Source organism: Sprattus sprattus (assembly GCF_963457725.1).
Source record: "Sprattus sprattus genome assembly, chromosome: 5".
Lineage (NCBI taxonomy): Eukaryota > Metazoa > Chordata > Actinopteri > Clupeiformes > Clupeidae > Sprattus > Sprattus sprattus.
Genome location: NC_137924.1, coordinates 25,240,921 through 25,261,098, shown reverse-complemented (window position 1 = coordinate 25,261,098; position 20,178 = coordinate 25,240,921). Strand labels below are relative to the sequence as shown.

Genomic DNA, 20,178 nt, shown 5'->3' with positions numbered 1-20,178 from the left:
ACGATGCCTGACCTAAGCACTACCACTGCTGAATGCTTGGTCTGCCAGATATAGTTTTCCCACACGGATATAAAGTAGCTAGCCTAAATGCCAACCTAGAGATAGCAATGTAATGGTACTCACCATAGGCAAGGGCGCTAATATTATCAATAGCAATAGTAATCTAGCAATTCGTAAATAAGACTGTGCTTTACGTAGACAGTGAGTATAGCCTACCTAGTTCAGGGATTACATGGCATGATGGACACACCAACCAGTCAATGCTACGTATCCAATAACAAATCAAGTGATCTACACAAAACCTATGTTATAACAAGGTTCTATAACTAAGCAATAGGTTTCGCTGCCTGAGCCTCTGGCATTTCTATAAACAACAGCAAGCTAATGATAGATCCTCAGTGTACTCCAAAGACATTAGAGACATTATGCCAAGGAGCCTAAAATGACTAAAACTATTTAAGTCTATGATCTTGCGAGAGCCTCCTAGGGTACCCGGAAGTTCTCCCCCTATTAGAAATTATCTGGTTGAACTTGTCTTAACTTCCTACCACAAGCAAAGCAAAGCAAAGCAACAGAACCACAAGTCACTGAGTGAATGGGAAGCTTCTCCGTTGAAGCCTCTAACATGTACGTGTGAATGCACTGTAAGATCAAGAAAACACAACAATTTGTAGTTACAAGCAACTATGGACACATCTGACTTTTGTTTGGTGGGGGTGGGATCAATTCGTCTCCATGGTTGCAAGCATAGACAGACTTCTGGGAAACTTTCTTCGCTCGCGGGTTGCTGGGATATTGGTGGACTACTTGTAGCTGCCAAATGTGAGGACCTGCCTGATGTGAGGCCGCATGCGCAAACTTTGCGACACTATTGTAGTACAACGAGTCAGGTAATGCTGGTGGTGTAGGCTACAGCATGAAGTGGAATGACAAGCGCATTTGTTTACGTTTGAAATCCACCAAGGTTTATGATGTTAAGCTTCATGTTTATTGAATTATTAGTTAAGCAGTGCATTCATTAGCCTACTAGTAACAGTAATACAACATAGCCCCATATGTTGACACTGAGCCTTATGCTGTAAACCGTTGACAAAATTATAAAACACTACGTTAAATAAACCTACATTATGCGTTAAGAGAAGCCAGATACGTTGATATTAAACCATGTATGAGAATGCACGTCTTGGATAGTTTGCTCCTGAGCCTTCTGCCGTAAACCGTTTGTGTTTGCGCATGCGGACTCACATCAGGCAGCGGCGGACTCTAGACATCCTATTGGCGGACTCACATCAGGCAGGGTCCTCACATTTGGCAGCTACACTACTGTTCGACCTGACTGTCATGGCGACTAATTTTCAGCAAGTTTCCAGGATATCGCAATCAATATAATTCAATAAATCGGAGAACTAGGTGAGAACCCTAAACGTTGTGCATGTCTTGTGATTTTTATCAGTGAAATATTTGCATATTAGTCGTATGTGTCTTGGAAGAACGGAGTGTTGCTAATGTTAGTTAGCCAAACCTTGATCCGCTTGTGATGCTAAGATAGCTAGCTAGCTATTAGCTCAACGCAAACGCGAGGAGGCCGGTGTGGATGTGATGCGCACACATAGGGACCGTCAATTAGCGATAGCTTCTTTGTTAGCACGTTAGGAGGCCATTTCGACTGGATTGGTTGATAACATTTGTTATTTTGCAAGTATTGATTGGTAATGTTTTATAACACTATAAAAACAGAAAGTTCTAGGCAATATCTTTGAGTTGCATGATATGTGAATTGTGATGTCCGACGGGAAATCGTTATGTTATTGTTTGCTCTACGAAGCCTTAGCTCATGTGCTTAGCTGCAGTCGCTGTAGGCCTGAATATTTTTTAAGGCTAGCTCGCTCGATACTGCTACCCAGATGACTTAGCTGCTAAGTAAAGTGTGATAGTGTGAGCCGCATGAAATTCAAACGTTCACATTTGTTAGCTGGTTAAACAGTTTAAATCAATGCCTTTGTCACATACTTTTACCGAATGATGTTATCTAAATGAAATTCGCAAGCAGATAACTTGCGTGGTTGTTTCTGTGTGCTCTAACTGACAAGTGATTATGTATACTGTTTACTAAACGTTATTAACTTGAACATGCCAGCTAGTTCCCGTAGCCAACTATTTAGAGCTTACACGGTGTTCGTCACAGTGACTATAAACGTTATTTAACATTAGCGTGGCGTAATCGTAGTCAGAAAAGACATTTAGTTAGCTTTTTAAAATAGCTATGCAAGGAATTAGTAAGATAAATGTCTGTGAAGCTTGTGGTTGTGTCCAGCTGTCTGTAACGTTAGCTGGGTTAAATCTAGCATGTAAGCAGCCTTGCAGGTTCATTCAAGCAACTTAAGTTGCAGTGGGTATCCTAAGAGTTTGTAGCATTGGTAGCTAATAAATAGCAGGTTAGTGCAACAGATTTGTTCTGGTATCCGATGGCTCTACTAAAATGTGGAATTCAATACGCTAATGATGCTAACTGGGCTAATTCGTTGGAGTGGCGTTTTTCCACTGCATGTAGCTATCATTTAATGGTTCAGCACGTAATCAGTCCTGTTGACTTAAGTACATTTTTCATTCTTTGTTTCCCATGTGCATTGTTTGATATTTGATTGATGCCTTAGAAAATGTGCAACTTTGAATGTCAATCATTCGCGCCAAGTCCGAATGTAGGCTCCAGCCAGTCCCTCTCATTTGTCATACTCCTGTTCTTAAGCAGCTGACGCTGTACCCGTTTCCCGCTCGTCTACTTGCTTTAACTGCCGGCTGATGATCCGGAAGTCACCAACTGTTTCTTTCCATGTCTTAAATGCGGTCTATTAATGTTTAATGTTGTGACTTGTGCATTACATACATGTTACAGTAGAGGTTAGGCATCTAATATTGTTTATATCAAGGTTTTCGGTGCATGTATCACACTAATACGATTTTGAAATGATGCTTACAATTATGTCTTAATAAGATTTTGAAATTATACTTAATATTATGTCTTAATCTTAGTAAGCCATTTATTGAAGGTGGAAGTAGCCAAGTCCCTTATTATATGTTACAGTACTGCACTCCAACAGCCAAAATTATTATGCCATAACGAGTTTTTCAGAGGTGGGTAGAATAAGCAAAAGCTGTACTTAGGTTAAAGTAACTTTAACTCTTAAGACTTTAACTTTAATGTTGCCATATCTCAGGCTAATGACCTGCTAGCCCTCAACATAATGTTATATTAGGGTACCAAATACAACATTAAAAAAATAGACGGCAGCTTAATGTGTAAAATGTATTAATATTAAGTATGAGTGATACGGAAGGCACACCCCCATGCAGTCCATATTTCCACTCAGAGTTTTTTGTGGTCGACTTCCATTGATTTCCAGTGTCAAGTGCCCTGGTTCAATATAGCTGCCCCACTGCTCATGAACCAGAGGCCAATGCCTCTGTGAAGCCGAGGCGGCCGACATTGTAGGCCAGAAGCTGTGCACGTGTTTGAATTTAAATTATGTAATCGAGAGAGAGTGAAAAGTATTCTGCTTTCAAACTGCTCCTACAATTACAACTTATCGGTTGGAAATATATATGTAACTCTGTGGCTAATCTATGATGTAACTGTGCCTTATTACGTAACTATTATTGATTTGGTAAATGTGTGTACACATCACACACACACACTTTGACTGAACCTGGACGATGACAATGTAATCCACATATTTTGTTTTACAACCCAGATTGATCCTTACTTTTGGACAGGTGTCAAAATAATTGCTCTTAATCAACACATAAATTAAGGCCATTTAAATTGTGGTGCATAAGCTTCTAGTTTCTGTGTAACATTTTCACTGAATCTTGCAGGTCCCAGTGAACTGTGGTGGAGAGGGTCCAGCCAATTCTGTGGTCAGCGGAGATCGAAAAGGACACTATGTCAACTGAAGCAATGGAGTGTGCTTTGAAGACTGCACTAGGTAATCCATAAATCCATGGAGAAAATATGAAACTCAAATATTTGGACTATCAGTCTGCCTTGCAAGTCAGATGCTTTTATACAAATTGGAGACTTTTATGTGACATAATTGATGAAACTGTCAAATAGGGAACACACATTTCAACATTTACATCCCAAACTCGAGAATTCATCTTCAGCAATTGTCTTGCTCTTATGTAAAGCTTACCCGCTAGTTGAATATTTATGAAAATGTTAAAGGTCACACATAAGATTATGGTAATGTGGTGTTTTTCACAGATGATGAAGAAGCCTCTGATAATAGTGCTACTGTGGAGGTGTCTGTGACCAAGGAAGAAAGTGAAACTCCCCGGAAGAAGATGAAAAAGCCAAAAAAGCACAAAAGTAAGAAGAAGAGGAAGAAGCGCAAGAATGAGAAGGAGAGCAGCTCTGAATCTGGGGAATCTGACAGTGGAATGCAAACGAGAGCCAGGTGAGGTGGCCTGATGTAGAAAATGTTCAAGATTTTTGCTTTTCTTGGCCTAATCATAAATGTGTCCTCAGCTGATGATTCTTGTCTTGATTTCTCCATAGTGCAAAGAAAGTTGAAAGTGTCTTCACATCGAAGGGAGGAGAGCAAATTAAAATAAAAGATGAAACAACAGGAAACTCCATAGCAGGCAAGTGTATATCAGTCAGGATCCCAAATGTACTCATACAATTTTGTGGTTTTAATTGTCTCTGTGTATGTAGCTATGTATTTTGCATACCCTCTTCGTTCTCAGGTGCCATTACATTATTTTTCCTGAAATGGTTAACTCATGCTGAAAAGAAAATTGCCATCCTTATATTTACATGTAATTTACCATCATAATGCACATATTCTTTAGCGGGTCTTCTCTGTCCCAGTTGCGTTTACAGGGCTAATAGATATATGAGCTTTAGTAACTAATAGTATAGATTGTAACTCATGGCTAGTTTTTCTCAGTCATGTAAGCACAGAAGAAGACTGTTTCCTTAACATGATTACTCAAAATCAAGGGCCCTAAAGTTATGATAACAAAGGCAATGTGTTCCAGTGCTTTGAATGCAGTGCTATCATAGTCAGCAGTCATCATGTATAACATATCTTGTGACCATTATGACATTTAAAAATGTGACTTTTTAAGGTAAGGTGAAAAGTATTTAAAGCGTATAGTAGTATACTAATATGTATCTGTTTTTACAGACCTGCATGGGGGTGATGGCAATGGGAAGGCCAAAAAACCCAAACGTCATACTGGGAGAAAAAAGAAGAGGGGTAAGAAAAAAGAAGATGAAAAACAAGACAAAAAATCCCTCTCTCATTCACAGTCAGAAAGCAGTGCTGCTTCAGGGTCTGAATCGGAATCAGAATCTAAACAGTTGTTGGCTACTGACAACACAGACCAAAAGACGGCCCTGGATTCTTCTGAGGTACTTTCGAAAGGCCGAATTAAGCCTCATCTTGAAGAAACAGTTGATGCTAAAACTATTAACTCAGAAGAACCTTCTGTTGAAAAAGTGGTCCAGTGTGATGCTGATGGATTGCATGATAATTTGGCAAAAGGAGTGGACCACTGTGAAACCACTGCGATGGAGGTGCAACGCTTCGGTGAAAATGGGAACTTGCGCAAAGTGCAGGACCTGCCTGATATAATTCCCAAACAAGAAAATCTTCAAAAGGAGGATGCTACGTCATGTTCAAAGGAAACAAATGGAGATCATACAGGAAAGAGTGGTCTGTGTCCAGCGGAAAGTCCCTCTCCCTCGCGATCTCGGTCAAGATCCTTCTCGGACACCAAAAGGGTGAAAACGAGCCCAAGCTGCTCACCAAGCCCTCAGCGTCCTCTTGCTAAGTTAGCTGCTCGAAAGCAACGATCTTCCTCCAGGGCTAGGTCTACATCAGGCCCCAGAAGGAGAGCTAGTCAGAAAAGGAAGCCTTCAAGGTCCCCATCAGCAAAACGTAGGTCGAGGTCCAAATCAGTCAAGCGGTCAGGACGGAGGTCTAGGTCCCGTTCTACTAAGATAAACCGCCACTCTGTCTCCAGATCAGGCATCAGAAAGAGAAAGTCTAGAACCAGGTCACCACGGCATGGCAGGCGAACAAGATCAAAGTCCATTGGGCGAATGCGTCGGTCAAGATCCAGGCAATCTCTGTCACGTAGAAGGAATCCCAGATCCAGGACAAGGTCACGCTCTGTAAGGAGAGGTAGAATCTCAAGATCTCCTTCGCGCACACGCAAGAGGACACCAGTGTCCCGGTCTAGGAGGTCACGTTCTAGGTCCGTTCGGAGAAACAGGCGGACACGATCAAGATCTGTTGTGGTTCTGCGGCGGTCTAAGTCTGACTTAAGGAAAGCCAAGAGATCTACGTCACGGTCCACCCGTAAAAACAGGTCGAGATCCAGAACACCAAGGCGACTAACTAAATCTCGCTCTAAGTCCCCAGCAAGACGAAGGATATCAAAATCTAGGTCCCCACAGAGGACTCGTTCTGAGTCTAAATCTCCAAAACACAACAAACGATCAAAATCCAGATCCATGTCACGTCATATGCATTCAAGTTCCAGATCACCTGTGGCAAGCAGCAGACGACTTAAAACTGCCAAAAGAAGAGAGCATTCAAGATCAAATTCTCCAAACAGAGACAAATCAATATCTAGATCTGTCTCAGATGGCAGGAGGTCGACATCAAGGAGTCTTTCTCCAACTGAAGGGCACTTGAAATCACGCTCCCTCTCTAAAGATGAGAAATCAACTAAAACTCAAAAGCTGAAGCATATACTGAAGAAAGATGATGCATCCCCCTCACATGGAACTTCAGATAGTAGCTCTGATAATGAAGACATAGTAGTATCTCCTGCAGGACCATGTAAAAAGGTTCCGTTGGCTGAAAAGAGTCCATTCAAGTCAGGTACTGAAGGTACGTCTCAAAAGACTTCTAGGAGGAGCCTCTCGGGGGGTTCATCAGATGAGCAGGAAATGGCAGCATCTGAAGTTGGGCAGAAGCGAGATGACTCTAAAGACCTAACTGCTGTACCATGTGATGGAGACAAACAATCTACCTCATATTTATCTTCACCTGAAAAGGCATCATCTCTGGCCGCTTCCAAGGGACACCATGATCTCTCTAAGTCAAACAGGAGGGAAGACCTTGACCGTGATGGATCCGACCATTCAAGAGCGTCTTCACCGGGTAACACCAAACATGAAGAAACTAAATCATCCAGCAAAATAAGAACAAGCTTGTTGAAATTAAGACGGTTGTCAACATCACTATCGCCTGCAAGGAAGAAGCATTCAGAATCTAGGTCTCCCTCCACAAGAAGAAAAATCTCAAAATCAAAGTCCCCTGCACGGAAAAAACGCTCCAGATCGAGATCAACCAGCCGAAGAAGACATTCAAAATCGAAATCTCCAATTAGACGAAGAAGATCAAGGTCTAGGTCCCTAGCACAGAAAAGAAAGTCAAGGTCCCCATCTCGAGGAAGAAGAAAAAGATCCAAAACAAAGTCTCCTGTGAGAAGGAGAAGATCAAGATCACCTGCACGAAGGAGAAAATCGTGGTCCAAGTCTCGTACTCGTGCAAAGCGGTCTAAGTCTAGATCACCAAAAAGAAGACGATCAAAATCACGATCTCCGGTCAGAAAGAGACGTTCAAAGTCACGATCACCAGCTAGAAGGAAGAGCTCAAAATCCAGAAATGACAGTAAGCGCTCCAAGTCTCGTTCCCTTGGCAGGAAGAGGAGGTCTCGCTCCCGATCCATAACACGGAACCGCCGATCTCGCTCAAGGAGGTCTCGTTCCGGTTCTCGTCACCGAAGGCCAGCTTTCCGAAGTCGATCCTTTGATCGGCGAGACAGATGGAAACGTGAACCAAGCCACTCTCCCATCCTAATACTTCGCAAAAGGAGATCCACCTCTCGAGCTCGCCGGAGCACCAGCAAAACACCACCTCGCCTCACTGATCTTGGTATGGTCTCATTCACTCACCTTTAAATTAATAGATAGTATTACATTTAAAAATTGATATATAATGTCTGTGTTTGTGGCATTTGTTACTTATTAATGCATTTAAATTTGTTCATTTGACAGACAAGGACCAGTTGCTGGAGATAGCAAAAGCTAATGCTGCTGCTATGTGTGCTAAGGCAGGAGTGCCCATCCCTGAGAGTTTGAAACCTAAAGCTATTCTTCAACTGCCTCTTCCAACCCCAACTCCTCAACCTCTGTCATTACCCTTGCCTCTACCCATGAATCTGCCAATGAGTTTGCCCATGGGTATGCCAGGGATGCCCAACATGCCCATGAATGCTGCCATGGCCAGTATGACTGCAGCTACCATGACGGCAGCCCTTTCCAACATGGGTGCATTGGCAGCTATGGCCCCCATGCCACCACTTCCCACCATTACCAACAAACCACCTCCGGTGCCGACACCAAATCTAGCCAATATTGCGGAAGTGAAGAGAAAGGTGACACAGCAGGCCAACAGCTTCAGCATCAAGGAACTCACAGAGGTCAGTATATTATTGCTTAAGAAAAAAATCCTAGTTCTTTATCCCTTTCGCATAAATACTTGAATTGTAGTTGGGTGTGAAGTACCTTGCTTTCATGTTATTTCAGAAATGCAAGCAAATAGCAGCATGCAAGGAGGAGATGGCCATAGCCGAGCCCCACGTGTCTGATGATGAGTGATGGGAAACAGGTAAAGTCAGTAGGCACCATTCCACTGTAGGAACTAGCAGGCTATTTGTGTGTGACTGCCGGAACCACCACTGTAGGATCCCTTTCAGGGCCATTTTCGAGGGAGACATTAGTACCTACTATGGGGTAGCCTTGAAACTGCTGGATGGGGCTTGCAATGATGGATGACTCTTATTGGTAAAAGCAAAATGAGTTGAAGACAAAATTCAACTGACTTTACCTTGGAGTAATCCTACAAATTCATGGATTGAACGGTCTAATGTTGGTGCTGATGCTGGAGAAGTATATCTCTACTTTTTTGTGCTCAGAAATTACGTTATCAAAGAGCAAAAGTATTAGGTTACATCAACAACATCTGGTAGTTCCTGTACCAGTGGTGGAAAAAAAAAAAAGGCAGTGAACAACGTTCGAGCCACTTGAGTTCCTGCAGTGGAAAGGCGTTTAATATTCACTTTGTTTCAAAGCCATAGCCATTAAGCATTTTGGACTGTGTTGGTTTTAAACTATTTCTTTTAAAGTTTAGGTAAACTGTGTCTGCTGTATTTTTAAATATTGTATTGTATGTTCCTTTTTTTGCAGTAACCATTTCTCCAGTCCCATCCACCTTTTGCCATACCTCCAAACCCCCTTTCTGCCCCTTGATGCAACTCCGTTTGATGGATTTGGTGATTGCCTTTGCAGACAATGCTCAGATGAAATAATTACAGTGGATCTTCAGAAAGTGGATCCTGACTGACCACAATTTTTGGGGCCAGCAGTGATCGACAGATCTAAAACGACAGGTTTTCATAATGCCTCTGGGGAAAATGGAAATATTTCTGCAAGAGAGTACATCTTAACATGAATAGGAAAAATGTCTGAACATGTCCTGTCATGCTGTTGTCAGGAGACACTTTGTGATGCAAAACATTGCCCTTTCAGGATCTCCAATTTTGTATAATTACGAGATTTTACTTGAAGGAACTTATCACATATTCCCCTACATGACATTTTACACATATATTAACTGCCCCTTTGATTGTAGTGCAAACCTGTCTTTAAGACTGGGGATACGTGATACAAATGTTGTAAACTTGTAAGGTTTTGACCTTTTTTAAATTTTGTGTTCATTTCTCATGGATAGTAAATTGTGGTCCTGGTTAATACGGCCCTTAGCTCATTAAACTTTCTCTACTGTAATATTCTGCCATGTTTGGTTGTACTGGTTTAAAGACAAGTAGGCGGAAGATGGAACCTAATTTTTTCCCTTTCTAATTTACAGATATCTTGTATTTAATTGAATTTGCTTGGTTGCAGAACTTGCTCTAGTGTTACTGGGGAACTGTGCTTGCTCTACTAGCATCTTTTGAGTCCTTTTTCGTGCAGGCAGTTTAATTAAAAGGCAGTTTCACAAGTGGTTGGTGGTGTTGGAGTTGGAGGATATTTCACTTTTTTCTTTTTATCCTGGACATGCAGTGGGACCTTTTTGAATGATTCAGATTCTGCTTTTTTCTGTGGTTGACAAAATTATACTTTTAAGTTTCAAGAGAGTGACATGATGGAAAACTATCCACCAAGGCATAGTATCATCCAAGTATGAAATTGCAGGTTTGGCATTTTGGTGAGAAGTGACAATCAGACTGCCATGTTGTAAATATGGCCAAAGAGGGCTGAAGCTAAGAAAGATGAAACTGATGTTATTGACACCTGAACTGTAATTTGTGCTGTGCTGGTGTTCATTTCTGTGCGTTTTGTGTTTTGTCGTCTTAATGCGTAGAAAAAGAACAATTGGCAAAGGCTCATGAACAGTGCCCGTTTCAAAGGGATACTTTTTTTTCTTTTCCTTTGTAAATGAGTGACATCCTCAGAATGTAGTTGCCATTTTCACCCTGTTTAACTGCACCCTACACTACATCTCCCCACACAAATCTATACATAGATGAGGTTAATGTATTGCAGTGAGGTCTATCTATGGTGTTTATACAGAATAAAGAAGAGAAGCCCGCTATTTTCCCCTTACACAGCATATATACACCTACACAGACTTCAAGTCGTTGACTGCTTGGTGGCAGAAGTTACCATGTACACAATTGAAGTAAATTAATCAACCAGGTATGTTTTGATAACAGAGCAGGGAATTTTATTTTGGGCAGTTTTTTATAGTTATTATTAATTCACATTGCTGGCTTGAGACTAGGGACAACAATGGTGGTGATATTCAGAATATTGGACTGTATGCCCAATGTACTAAATCTATATTGCATTGTAGAGTTAAAAAGAATTGCTCTGAAAACCTCAGTTATTCACCCATAGCCCCTTGGCATTTTAAAACCACATTTCAGTTTTGCAGATAGACTAGATCATTAATTTGCTTGCTTTGTACATAATGCCATGTTGATTATTAAATGAAACCACTAAAACCACTGGTGTCCTCAATGTTTTCTTTAGTTGATGTGTGGTTTTTTTGGGGGGGGGAGGGGGGGGGGACAGTGGCCTTGATATCCCATACCACCAGTTCGCAGTGGGACCCAGATTTGGGTTTGGCCTGTGGTTATTTCTCAAGCACTTCTACTACTCAATTGCTGATCTTCACTGTCATTGAGTAAAGGCTCGTTCCTGGATTACAGGATGACCAATAGGAAAGAGACATACTGGATTCATTTAGATGGATTTATTACAAAGCATGTAATAAGTAGACAAAAAAAAAATCAAAAAGCTTGACAGCCCTAGTTTTTTTTATTATTATGTTCATGGGGCTTCGTTGTATACATTGTTATCACGAAGCAACAAAATATGAAAACGCTACCGTTTTTTTAAATCACTATCTCCACAGTCTGAGCCTTCATCCATTAGATGGAGCTATTGGCTAACAATGTAGACTAAAAATAACCACTGATTTTTAGTCCAATAATACAATGTGCTGAACATTTTGTACACCCATTTCTGTACTAGATTGAGACTGACACCAAATGGTAGGTTGCACCGTTTGAAGTAGAAATGTAAACTGCCTTTTTATTACTAAGCATTGTAGGCCTAACCCCTAGTGGCTGACTTTAACAGTGTCTTAAAGAGCTGTCTAGCAGAACAATTCTCAAACTTAGGGCCATTCTGTTTCAATAAGCGTTTTAAGCTTTGGTTTGATTCAATTATTAAGTTTAAAAATATTTTGGACATGCGTGTCAGTGCTATCCCTTTTACTGAGTTAAAGCTTTTATGGTTTCACCTCTCTACAATATGCCTCTAGTAGCAACTGTCCATAATGGATCCCTGGATTACAGGATGACCATGCATACAGATTCACATGAGCAAGAGCATGGGAAATGAGTTAAATATATAGGCAGCTTAATTGGGCTCCAGCAAATTCGCTTAGCATCTTACACATTGGCCCCATGTGTGGATGTCAACTTGTGTCTAATATGGGACTGGTCTGTACTGTATACTGGGGTGTAAGCAGCAGCAATGTGGCATTTTAGGTGGACTGAATGCAGAACCATCTCAGCACAGGAAGTTGAGGTTGAGACGTACAACCCTCAGGAGGAAAGAACACAAGAGGCAGAGTGACAAGCAAAGAAAGAACACGGGGCGAGAGAGACAAGCAAAGAACGTCAGAAAAGGTAACAGGTTGTGTCTGAACAGTTCATCCAACTAGTACAGATATTGATCCAACTTTCTTGACAGTGATCTGGAAACATTCGGAATTTGTTGGTTGTCAGAAGCTTGTAAATACAAATAGCAGACATGTAGATCCATCTGGTTGTTTCAAGTTCAGGTAAAAAGATTACACATAAATGCAATGTAAACTTTGTACAAGCATGCATGGAGGCCTGTTTTTTTTATACTGTGTCTTGTAACATTTAATCTTGTCTTCCTGCCATCTCCCTTGCCCCAGATCTTCTCTGAAATCGTGTGTCTGTGCACTGAGAATGAATAGATTTAGCCGGTGATATTTTTGTTATTTTTACACAAGAAAAGTAAATTACTGGGCGGCTCCAGGCATGTCAAACACCAACAGATGAACCAAGCACCCTACAAATAAAGATATACACATTTATGCAGAGGAGATGCATGCATTTTGACACAAACACATACAGCAAGAAGTTTTGGGGATAATGGACATCCTTGTCGAGTGCCTCTTTGTAAATAAAATGGTTATAAGCTAAATATGGCCGGGATCCAAAGTGATTGAGGAAGGTGGCGAGAAGAGAGCAATCTACCCTGCCAAATGGGTTGCTATGATGAATGGTGGAGGAGAGGTGCTATTTTTATAGAAATTGATCAGGGTAAAGAATCTTTGTGTGATTTATGAGGAAACCCTTTAATAAACAAGGTATGATCTATGAGTATTAATGATGAAATTACAGATTCCAGTCTGACTGATAAAGGATAAAGCCTTGCTTAAGTTTTTGCGTCTGTTAGATCTTGATATGGGCCATTGAGTGGGGTCGTAATTTGGCTTGGGGATGAGTGTAATATAGGAAGTATATAGCTGGGTTTTCATGTTAATGTTAATGGCAGGGACAGGTACAGAAACATAACTTCTGCAAAGTTAGGACTAGTGTAAGTTAGGGTCAAAAACCTTAACATCAGGACTGGCACCAAGGTAACATCAGGATGTACAACAAAGCCACAGGGTAAAACTTTTACACTAAAAAGTTTAGAGTTCTGCACCAGCTCCCGCTCAAGCCCTCTTTTCATTGGACCACTCTGCTGCACCCCTTTAAGAATGCTTGACCAGATGACTCCCCTCGCACAGGGCAAACCTCATAACATCTACTAGCGGTCACTCTAGGTTGACTCATTTCCTTCCACAACAAACATTCTGACTTTTCACATGTACCTTCCTCTATCAGTGCTTAACATGTCATGGATTACCTTCAGATTCTACAGATGAAAGACCTGGTCACAGTTTGGGACAAAGTGTATTGAGATCGAAATCTGGCACACTCCACTAGTAGAATAGGAGACACAGGACTATCAGAATGGTTTAAACGTGTTCTTGTTTGGCTTGACTGATTAGATAGTACTGAACCCAGTGCCGGATTAAGCCTTTGCTGGCCCTAAGGCACGTGTTGAAATTTTAGAGAATGGCCTGAACAATTTCAAATTAGATCTCGGGCTCATGGAAATGGACTCCAGACAAAAGATTAACTGATTCATGAACAATATTTAATGTGAAAATAAGCTACTTTCAAAATAGTAATGTCTATAGAATTTGCAGTGTATGAATATATGCATGACAAAACACGCACAGAATTAGCACTTTGCTTTACAGTTTACTAGACCTTAGAATGTGACCTTTTATAACTGCCAACCCTTCAATTATGGAACTAAAGTCCAGTTCTTGGAGCAAATCACTTTCAATGCGCAAAAGGGCTTACACACCAAGACGCTGTTGATGCATGGTAGAATTCTCCCCATCTTTGATTCTCTTTAGCTGTGAAAATGAGCGTTCTCCTGAGAAATTGGTGGGCATCAGTGCTAAGTATATTCTGAGAGCCACTGCAGTGTTTAGAAAGGCTGCAGGAACTCCACTGGTTTACATATATTACCCTGGCAGGGACAGAAATTAGAAATAATTTGTTTAAAATAATACAAATTGACGAAAACTGCTTGTCCATTTTTGTGGTCCGGACTTTTGGTTTGCCCTAAGGCACATGCCTTGTATGCCTGATGGTTAATCCAGCACTAACGGAACCCCGTGGAACAGATCCAAACCTGGAGTCAACAAAAGGATATCTCTGACAACCCACTGAGAACACAGGACATAAGAGGCTGGGGCCTCAGGCTGTTCAGTGTTTCTCCAATTTAGAAGAAGAGTGAACAAGAGTGGCTATGGATAAAGACAGACAGACAAAAAAGAGTGCAGAAAAAAAGAAGAGAAAATGTGGATGGAGGTTCTACAGAGGGAGAGAATGAGTGAATGTAGGAAAGATAATGGACATAGGGGAGGAACATTTTAGAATGATGGATGGATAGAGTGGAAGACAGACATGGCATGGAAGAAAAAAGGAAATAGAATGGCAGGAAGGATAGAGGACTGTAAAGGCATTATGTAAACTGCCATTAAAAAGGTGAAACAAAAGTGAGAATTGATGGACAGCGCAATTGAAAGAAGAAAGAAAAATGAACAAGAGTGGCTATGGATAATGAGAAAAAGAGAGTGAAACGGGAAAATATTGAAAGAAGGAGAGAAAATGGATTTAAGCACAGAGATGGAGTGTGAGTGAGTAGACTGAGAGGGATAGATAGAAAAATGGAGAGATACAGAGATAAGAGTAAAGTATTGAAGGTGTCCCTTATCAATTTTCCTAGTTATAGTACGAGGTATATTTTCTAAAATGTATAAGTGTTCGTCTCGATGTATTCGTTTTTTTCTGCTTTCTTCATTTGATCTGTTGGTTATTTAACTCATTTACTGTTTTTTCTGTATGTAGTCTCTGACTTTGGAGGAGAAGTGCCCTGTGCCTTTTGCTGCAAAGGTAAAATGATCTATGGTCAATCATGTGAACCATCTTTCCCATTAAGTAGAAGTTTGGGGTGGCCATTATGTGTTCTCACTTCCGTACACATGCTTCCAATCCATCAGGTACTGACGCAACAGATACGCAATGATGTGGACAAAGACACGCTCTTGATCAGCATTGGAAGTTGTCGTGCCACGTTTCGCGACTTAGACAGTCTGGCATGCCAAGAGTTCAAACTGGCTGACCGATGATGTAAGTAAAACTTAGAAATACATTTTTGTTATACTTTTTTCCTATCATGTTGTCATCAAATTTCTTCTTCTTTCCTGTAGATTGTGAATACGCACATTGCAGTGATTGTTGCAGATCACAAACAACGTTCCACTGTAAGTAGTTTCTATTTTCTCTCTAGTCTGACAACCTGTACCTTATTGTTTTAGAAGTTAACACTGTTTTTTTTTTTGTCTTCACAGGACAAAGCAGTGTTTCACACCCTTACCACAGACGCATACACGTTGTGGTGTCGTGACTGGACAGCACATAGTTGTGTAACTGATAGAGTTTTAACCTGTATCAATGGCATTAAGCCAGATGGCGTGGTGCTACTAACCCGATTTGTTGGTCTTGGCTCTCCTGAACGTACTAACCATTTTATTTTGTGGGTAATTAATGGTACCCAGAAAAATATTCACATTTTTTATTCACTAGGAAGCTACAACACAATAAAGACACAGGACAGATTAGTCTTGGCCAACGCATTTAGGGATGTGTTTGCTGATCTGTCCCTTTGGGACGTTGTGTTCCCACCATAGTGGAAACAGACAGACATCACTAACTGTGGTGTTTTTGTCTGCACAGCAGTAGAGGCTATAGTCAGGGGTATCCAGATGGAGACTGTAGAATTAACGGAACCACAGCTCTCCCATCTCAGGTTGTACAATGTAGCACAATTGTGTAGGTTTGCGTTAAAATTAAGCTTTACAGGTGTGTGGTCAGTCAGTGGACACCTGGGGTTAGAAAGATGTGCCTTATTTCATCACAGTCTCATAGGTGTGGTCAGCGAGCAGTGCTTGCATTGCGCTAGTAGGATGTCCTTTACGGTTCCCAAGTGAGGCGTGCAATCTGTCAGCGCACACCTGGGGTTAGATGTTGGGTGCAGGTTGCTTTACTGTCACCTGGGGTTAGAAAGATGTGCCTTATTTTATCAGTTTTTTGTAAAAGGACAGGTAAGTTTAGCGCTCTCTCCATTTTCCCCTTTAAATGGATGTTCTATGTATGTCCCTGTTAAGTTTGTATGTGTTTGTAAAATAGTTTACCCATCACGATAAGCTAGATTGACCAAGCATTGGGTTGGTCCTAATTACCCAACCCAACTGACTTAAAATGGCAACCAATTTTGCTGGGTTAGTCCTATGGTTACCCAGCAGTTTAGAGTGCCCTCTGCAGCTGCTCTTTTTCAGGAAAACCATATGTTTAACATGGCGGCAGTGGTGGACCTACCATTAACTAGGCAACTGCCTTAGGCCCCCACCCAGCAGAAAGCCCTCGACGAGTTACCCCCACAGACACCGATGGGCCGGGCCAAGTCTATTACCAACCGGCTCTCCCGGAGATGTAGGCAGTCCCGACAGTTTTCCTTGCTTCACAGAATACATTACATACCTCTAATGGTAAATAATAGGAATCACTGTCTGCAATTTATACTACTCCTAGTGACCTGTATTCACACTCATGGTTACTATTTTCTTTATTAATCTAATCTCCTCCGTCAGTCTTACTATGTTTATTTGTTATTAAATGTCAATCACTCTAGCCTAATACTTGCGTGTCTCGCTCGTAGGCACCTTTAACAACCCTACACACACACACATAATCACATACCCAGCATGCAACACTACCATTACCACTGATGTTTACACCCTATACATGTCTATGGTTTACACCCCATCGTATGTTCTGTTCTGTTCATTTCTACAATAAAGTTCAAACCAGTGGCGGCGGACCTTAAGGGCGATTGTGGCGACGAACTGCCTTCAGGAAAAGGAGATTTTTGCCTTCAGGAAAAGGAGATTTTTTTTCTCTGTCGGAAATTACCAAATGTCGAATCAGGCAACAGTCGCAACAGTTGTGCTTCAGAAGGCGGCGTCCCTATTTGGGGCTAAATGGAAATCGCCCCAGATCTCTCTCACTCTAATGTTAAATCGATTCTCTTTCATAAAAGAATGCTCTCAATGCATTTCCCATGGCTTCCGGGAGGGCTCGCCATGCTCCATTCTTTCGTCATAGGTATAAGGACGTATGTGTTTAAAAAAAACGGTCAAGGCATATTCTGTCAAGATGTCTAACATTCAGTGCAACAACTGGAGTCACTCCTTTAAAGAAACTCATTTTTAGTCGGCGTACTAATTAAGATAAATTGACAACAAAACAATTAGGACTTCCTACACCAAATGTATCAATTCAACAGGTTTCTATAAAGGGTGGAATCCTACATCCAAGAATTGGAACGAAAGAAAATCATGGCTAGCACGCTGTGAAGTGGCTAACGCAGTCTGTATTCCTTTATTTGTAGGCTACCACTGTCACTTTTCATTAGGTTGTACAGTGTGAATGTTCGCTTTTTGCCCTAACACTGAGTTATTTTCTTTGTGAAGACTTATTTAGCTTTTGTTAGCCAATACTTTCGAGATCAGTCAATAAATATAGTTGGTTTTGATTTATATGTTGCCCCCTTCTTTACGTTGTTACTGGACATATTTTATGTGTCCTGTAAAGCTATGTTTTATCATACAACATTTGAGACATGTGGATAATGAAAAAGTGGGATAATTTAATGTGGAGCCAAATCATGTTTGCTTATGAAGGCTCCTGAATGCAACTTTCTTCCATATAACTAGCTACTGTAGCTATGTAGGTAGAGGGGAAATATTTTGATTGTGTGCTGCCATCTACTATACAAAAAGGTATTGCTGTATGAGTTAATCAGCCTACAAAAAAATTTATATTGCTTAATGTAGGATACTAGCCCAGAGTTAAGCATATTCATCTAGCAAACTATACCTACCTTGAAGTGTTACAATAGCCAGTATCATTTTATTCCATGTGTCCATCCAGGCAAATTTGTGGATCCAAATGTTATTAAAAAACATATATAATGTTATTTCTTTGTAATCATCCAAAATTATGTTAAGTGTATGGGTATTTTGCATACATTGAGTGAGCAACGCGCCGTTTATTAAGTGGGCCGCTCTGACAGACAACTCCCGGGCCACTTTTTTTCCCCAGTCCGCCCCTGCTTTGAGGTGGCCCTTTTTTTTTGCATTAAAAGGACGGATGAAGAGGGCCCCTGGCTATGTTCGCCTTAGGCCCCCAAATGACTAGGTCCGCCACTGCATGGCGGATTAGATAATTGGCCATAATTTCAAATATTCATAGTTCAAGCATGTTCAATCAGGTATGACAAGCTAAACACGCTATATTCCCATTTGATGGGCAGAGACAGACGCCATTCCTCTTTGTCTAATCAGTTGTATGCAGATGTGAGATGTCCATTATGTTTGTCGCTGCCCTATGTGAGTCGCTGCCCTATGTGAGTCGCGCATGCGTCACTTTGCGACACTTTTGTAGTACAACGAGCCAGGTAATGCTAGTGGTGTACAGCATGAAGTGGAATGACAAGCGCATTTGTTTACGTTTGAAATCCACCAAGGTTTATGATGTTAAGCTTCATGTTTATTGAATTATTAGTTAAGCAGTGCATTCATTACTAGTAACAGTAATACAACATAGCCCCATATGTTGACGTTGAACCTTATGCTGTTAACCGTTTACAACACAATTAAATATAACATTAAATGTACCGGTATTATGCATTAAAACCAGCCCCATATGTTGACGTTGAGCCTTAGCTGTTCACCATTTACAACACAATTAAATATACCAGTAAATATACCCACATTATGCGTGAAGACTAGCCCCATATGTCGACGTTTAGCCTTATGCTGTAAACTGTTGACAAAATTATAAAACACTACGTTAAATAAACCTACATTATGCATTAAGAGAAGCCAGATACGTTGATATTGAACCATGTTTGAGCATGCGTGTCTTGGATAGTTTGCTCCTGAGCCTTCTGCCGTAAACCGTTTGTGTTTGAGCATGCGCGACTCACATCGGGCAGCGACTCACATCGGGCAGCGACAATGTTGTAGCAGTCTGGACACTTCGCAGATGTAATGCAATGGTCACATTCAATTAAATCATACCCTCCAATTTACATTCATGTGATTGGCTGAAATTGTAAGAGACATCTGGTAGGGCTGAAGAGAATATCCTTTTGAAAAAAATGCATTTGTGAATCAAGCCTGTCAGGTCTCAAAAGTCTCAAAAATCCACAAATAAATCAGGGCTGTTCACAAGTAGCAAGCGGTTTGTAAATGCACATTCGTTTGTCTTAACAGCTGCATTACAATCATTAAGACATAATAGGCAAGGCAAGTTTATTTATACATTGCATACACAGAGGCAATCCCGATGGAAGCCCGTTTCCGCCACTTAAAAGGAAAAAAAATGCAGGTCACAACTCATTATTTTGAGTAATAATACAGTGTGTGAATGCAGCTGGTCCTTATATAATGAGACACTATGTCAAAATAATGAGATACTATGTCAAAATAACGAGATACTATCTCAAAATAACGAGATACTATCTCAAAATAGAGTTGTGACCTGCATTTTTTTTTTTGCGTGGCGGAAACTGGCTTCCATACGAATGCATCATTCATTTCTGAGAAAAAAAAGTTTTCGTTTTTGGGAGATCGTGTTGCTGAGTGTGAACTAGCACGGCTCACAAGACGTCATAACGTCCCTTGCGTGTGGGTGTGACTGAGCGATTCGAGGAAGATGGCTGCGAAAAGGGAGAGTGATTGAGAAATCTAACCAACGTTTGTTTATGACTGGCAGAATACTGCGGTGTACAACTGGCCCGGAAGATTAATGATATGAATGAGTGTCACCTGCTGCCAATGGTTTATGTTTACCTTTTTT

At 41.0% G+C, this 20,178-nt stretch overlaps 1 protein-coding gene across 1 annotated transcript; it reads left to right on the top strand.

The window, feature by feature from the left end:
- The first annotated feature begins 1,278 nt into the window (after window positions 1–1,278).
- sona (SON DNA and RNA binding protein a) lies at window positions 1,279–11,052 on the top strand. The gene is made up of 8 exons (XM_080840019.1): window positions 1,279–1,410; window positions 3,874–3,983; window positions 4,262–4,454; window positions 4,556–4,641; window positions 5,190–7,955; window positions 8,078–8,502; window positions 8,609–8,690; window positions 9,269–11,052. The coding sequence occupies exons 2-7, from the start codon at window positions 3,941–3,943 to the stop codon at window positions 8,678–8,680; spliced, it is 3,585 nt and encodes a 1,194-aa protein (XP_080696145.1). The 5' UTR covers window positions 1,279–1,410; window positions 3,874–3,940; the 3' UTR covers window positions 8,681–8,690; window positions 9,269–11,052.
- The last annotated feature ends 9,126 nt before the right edge of the window (window positions 11,053–20,178 follow it).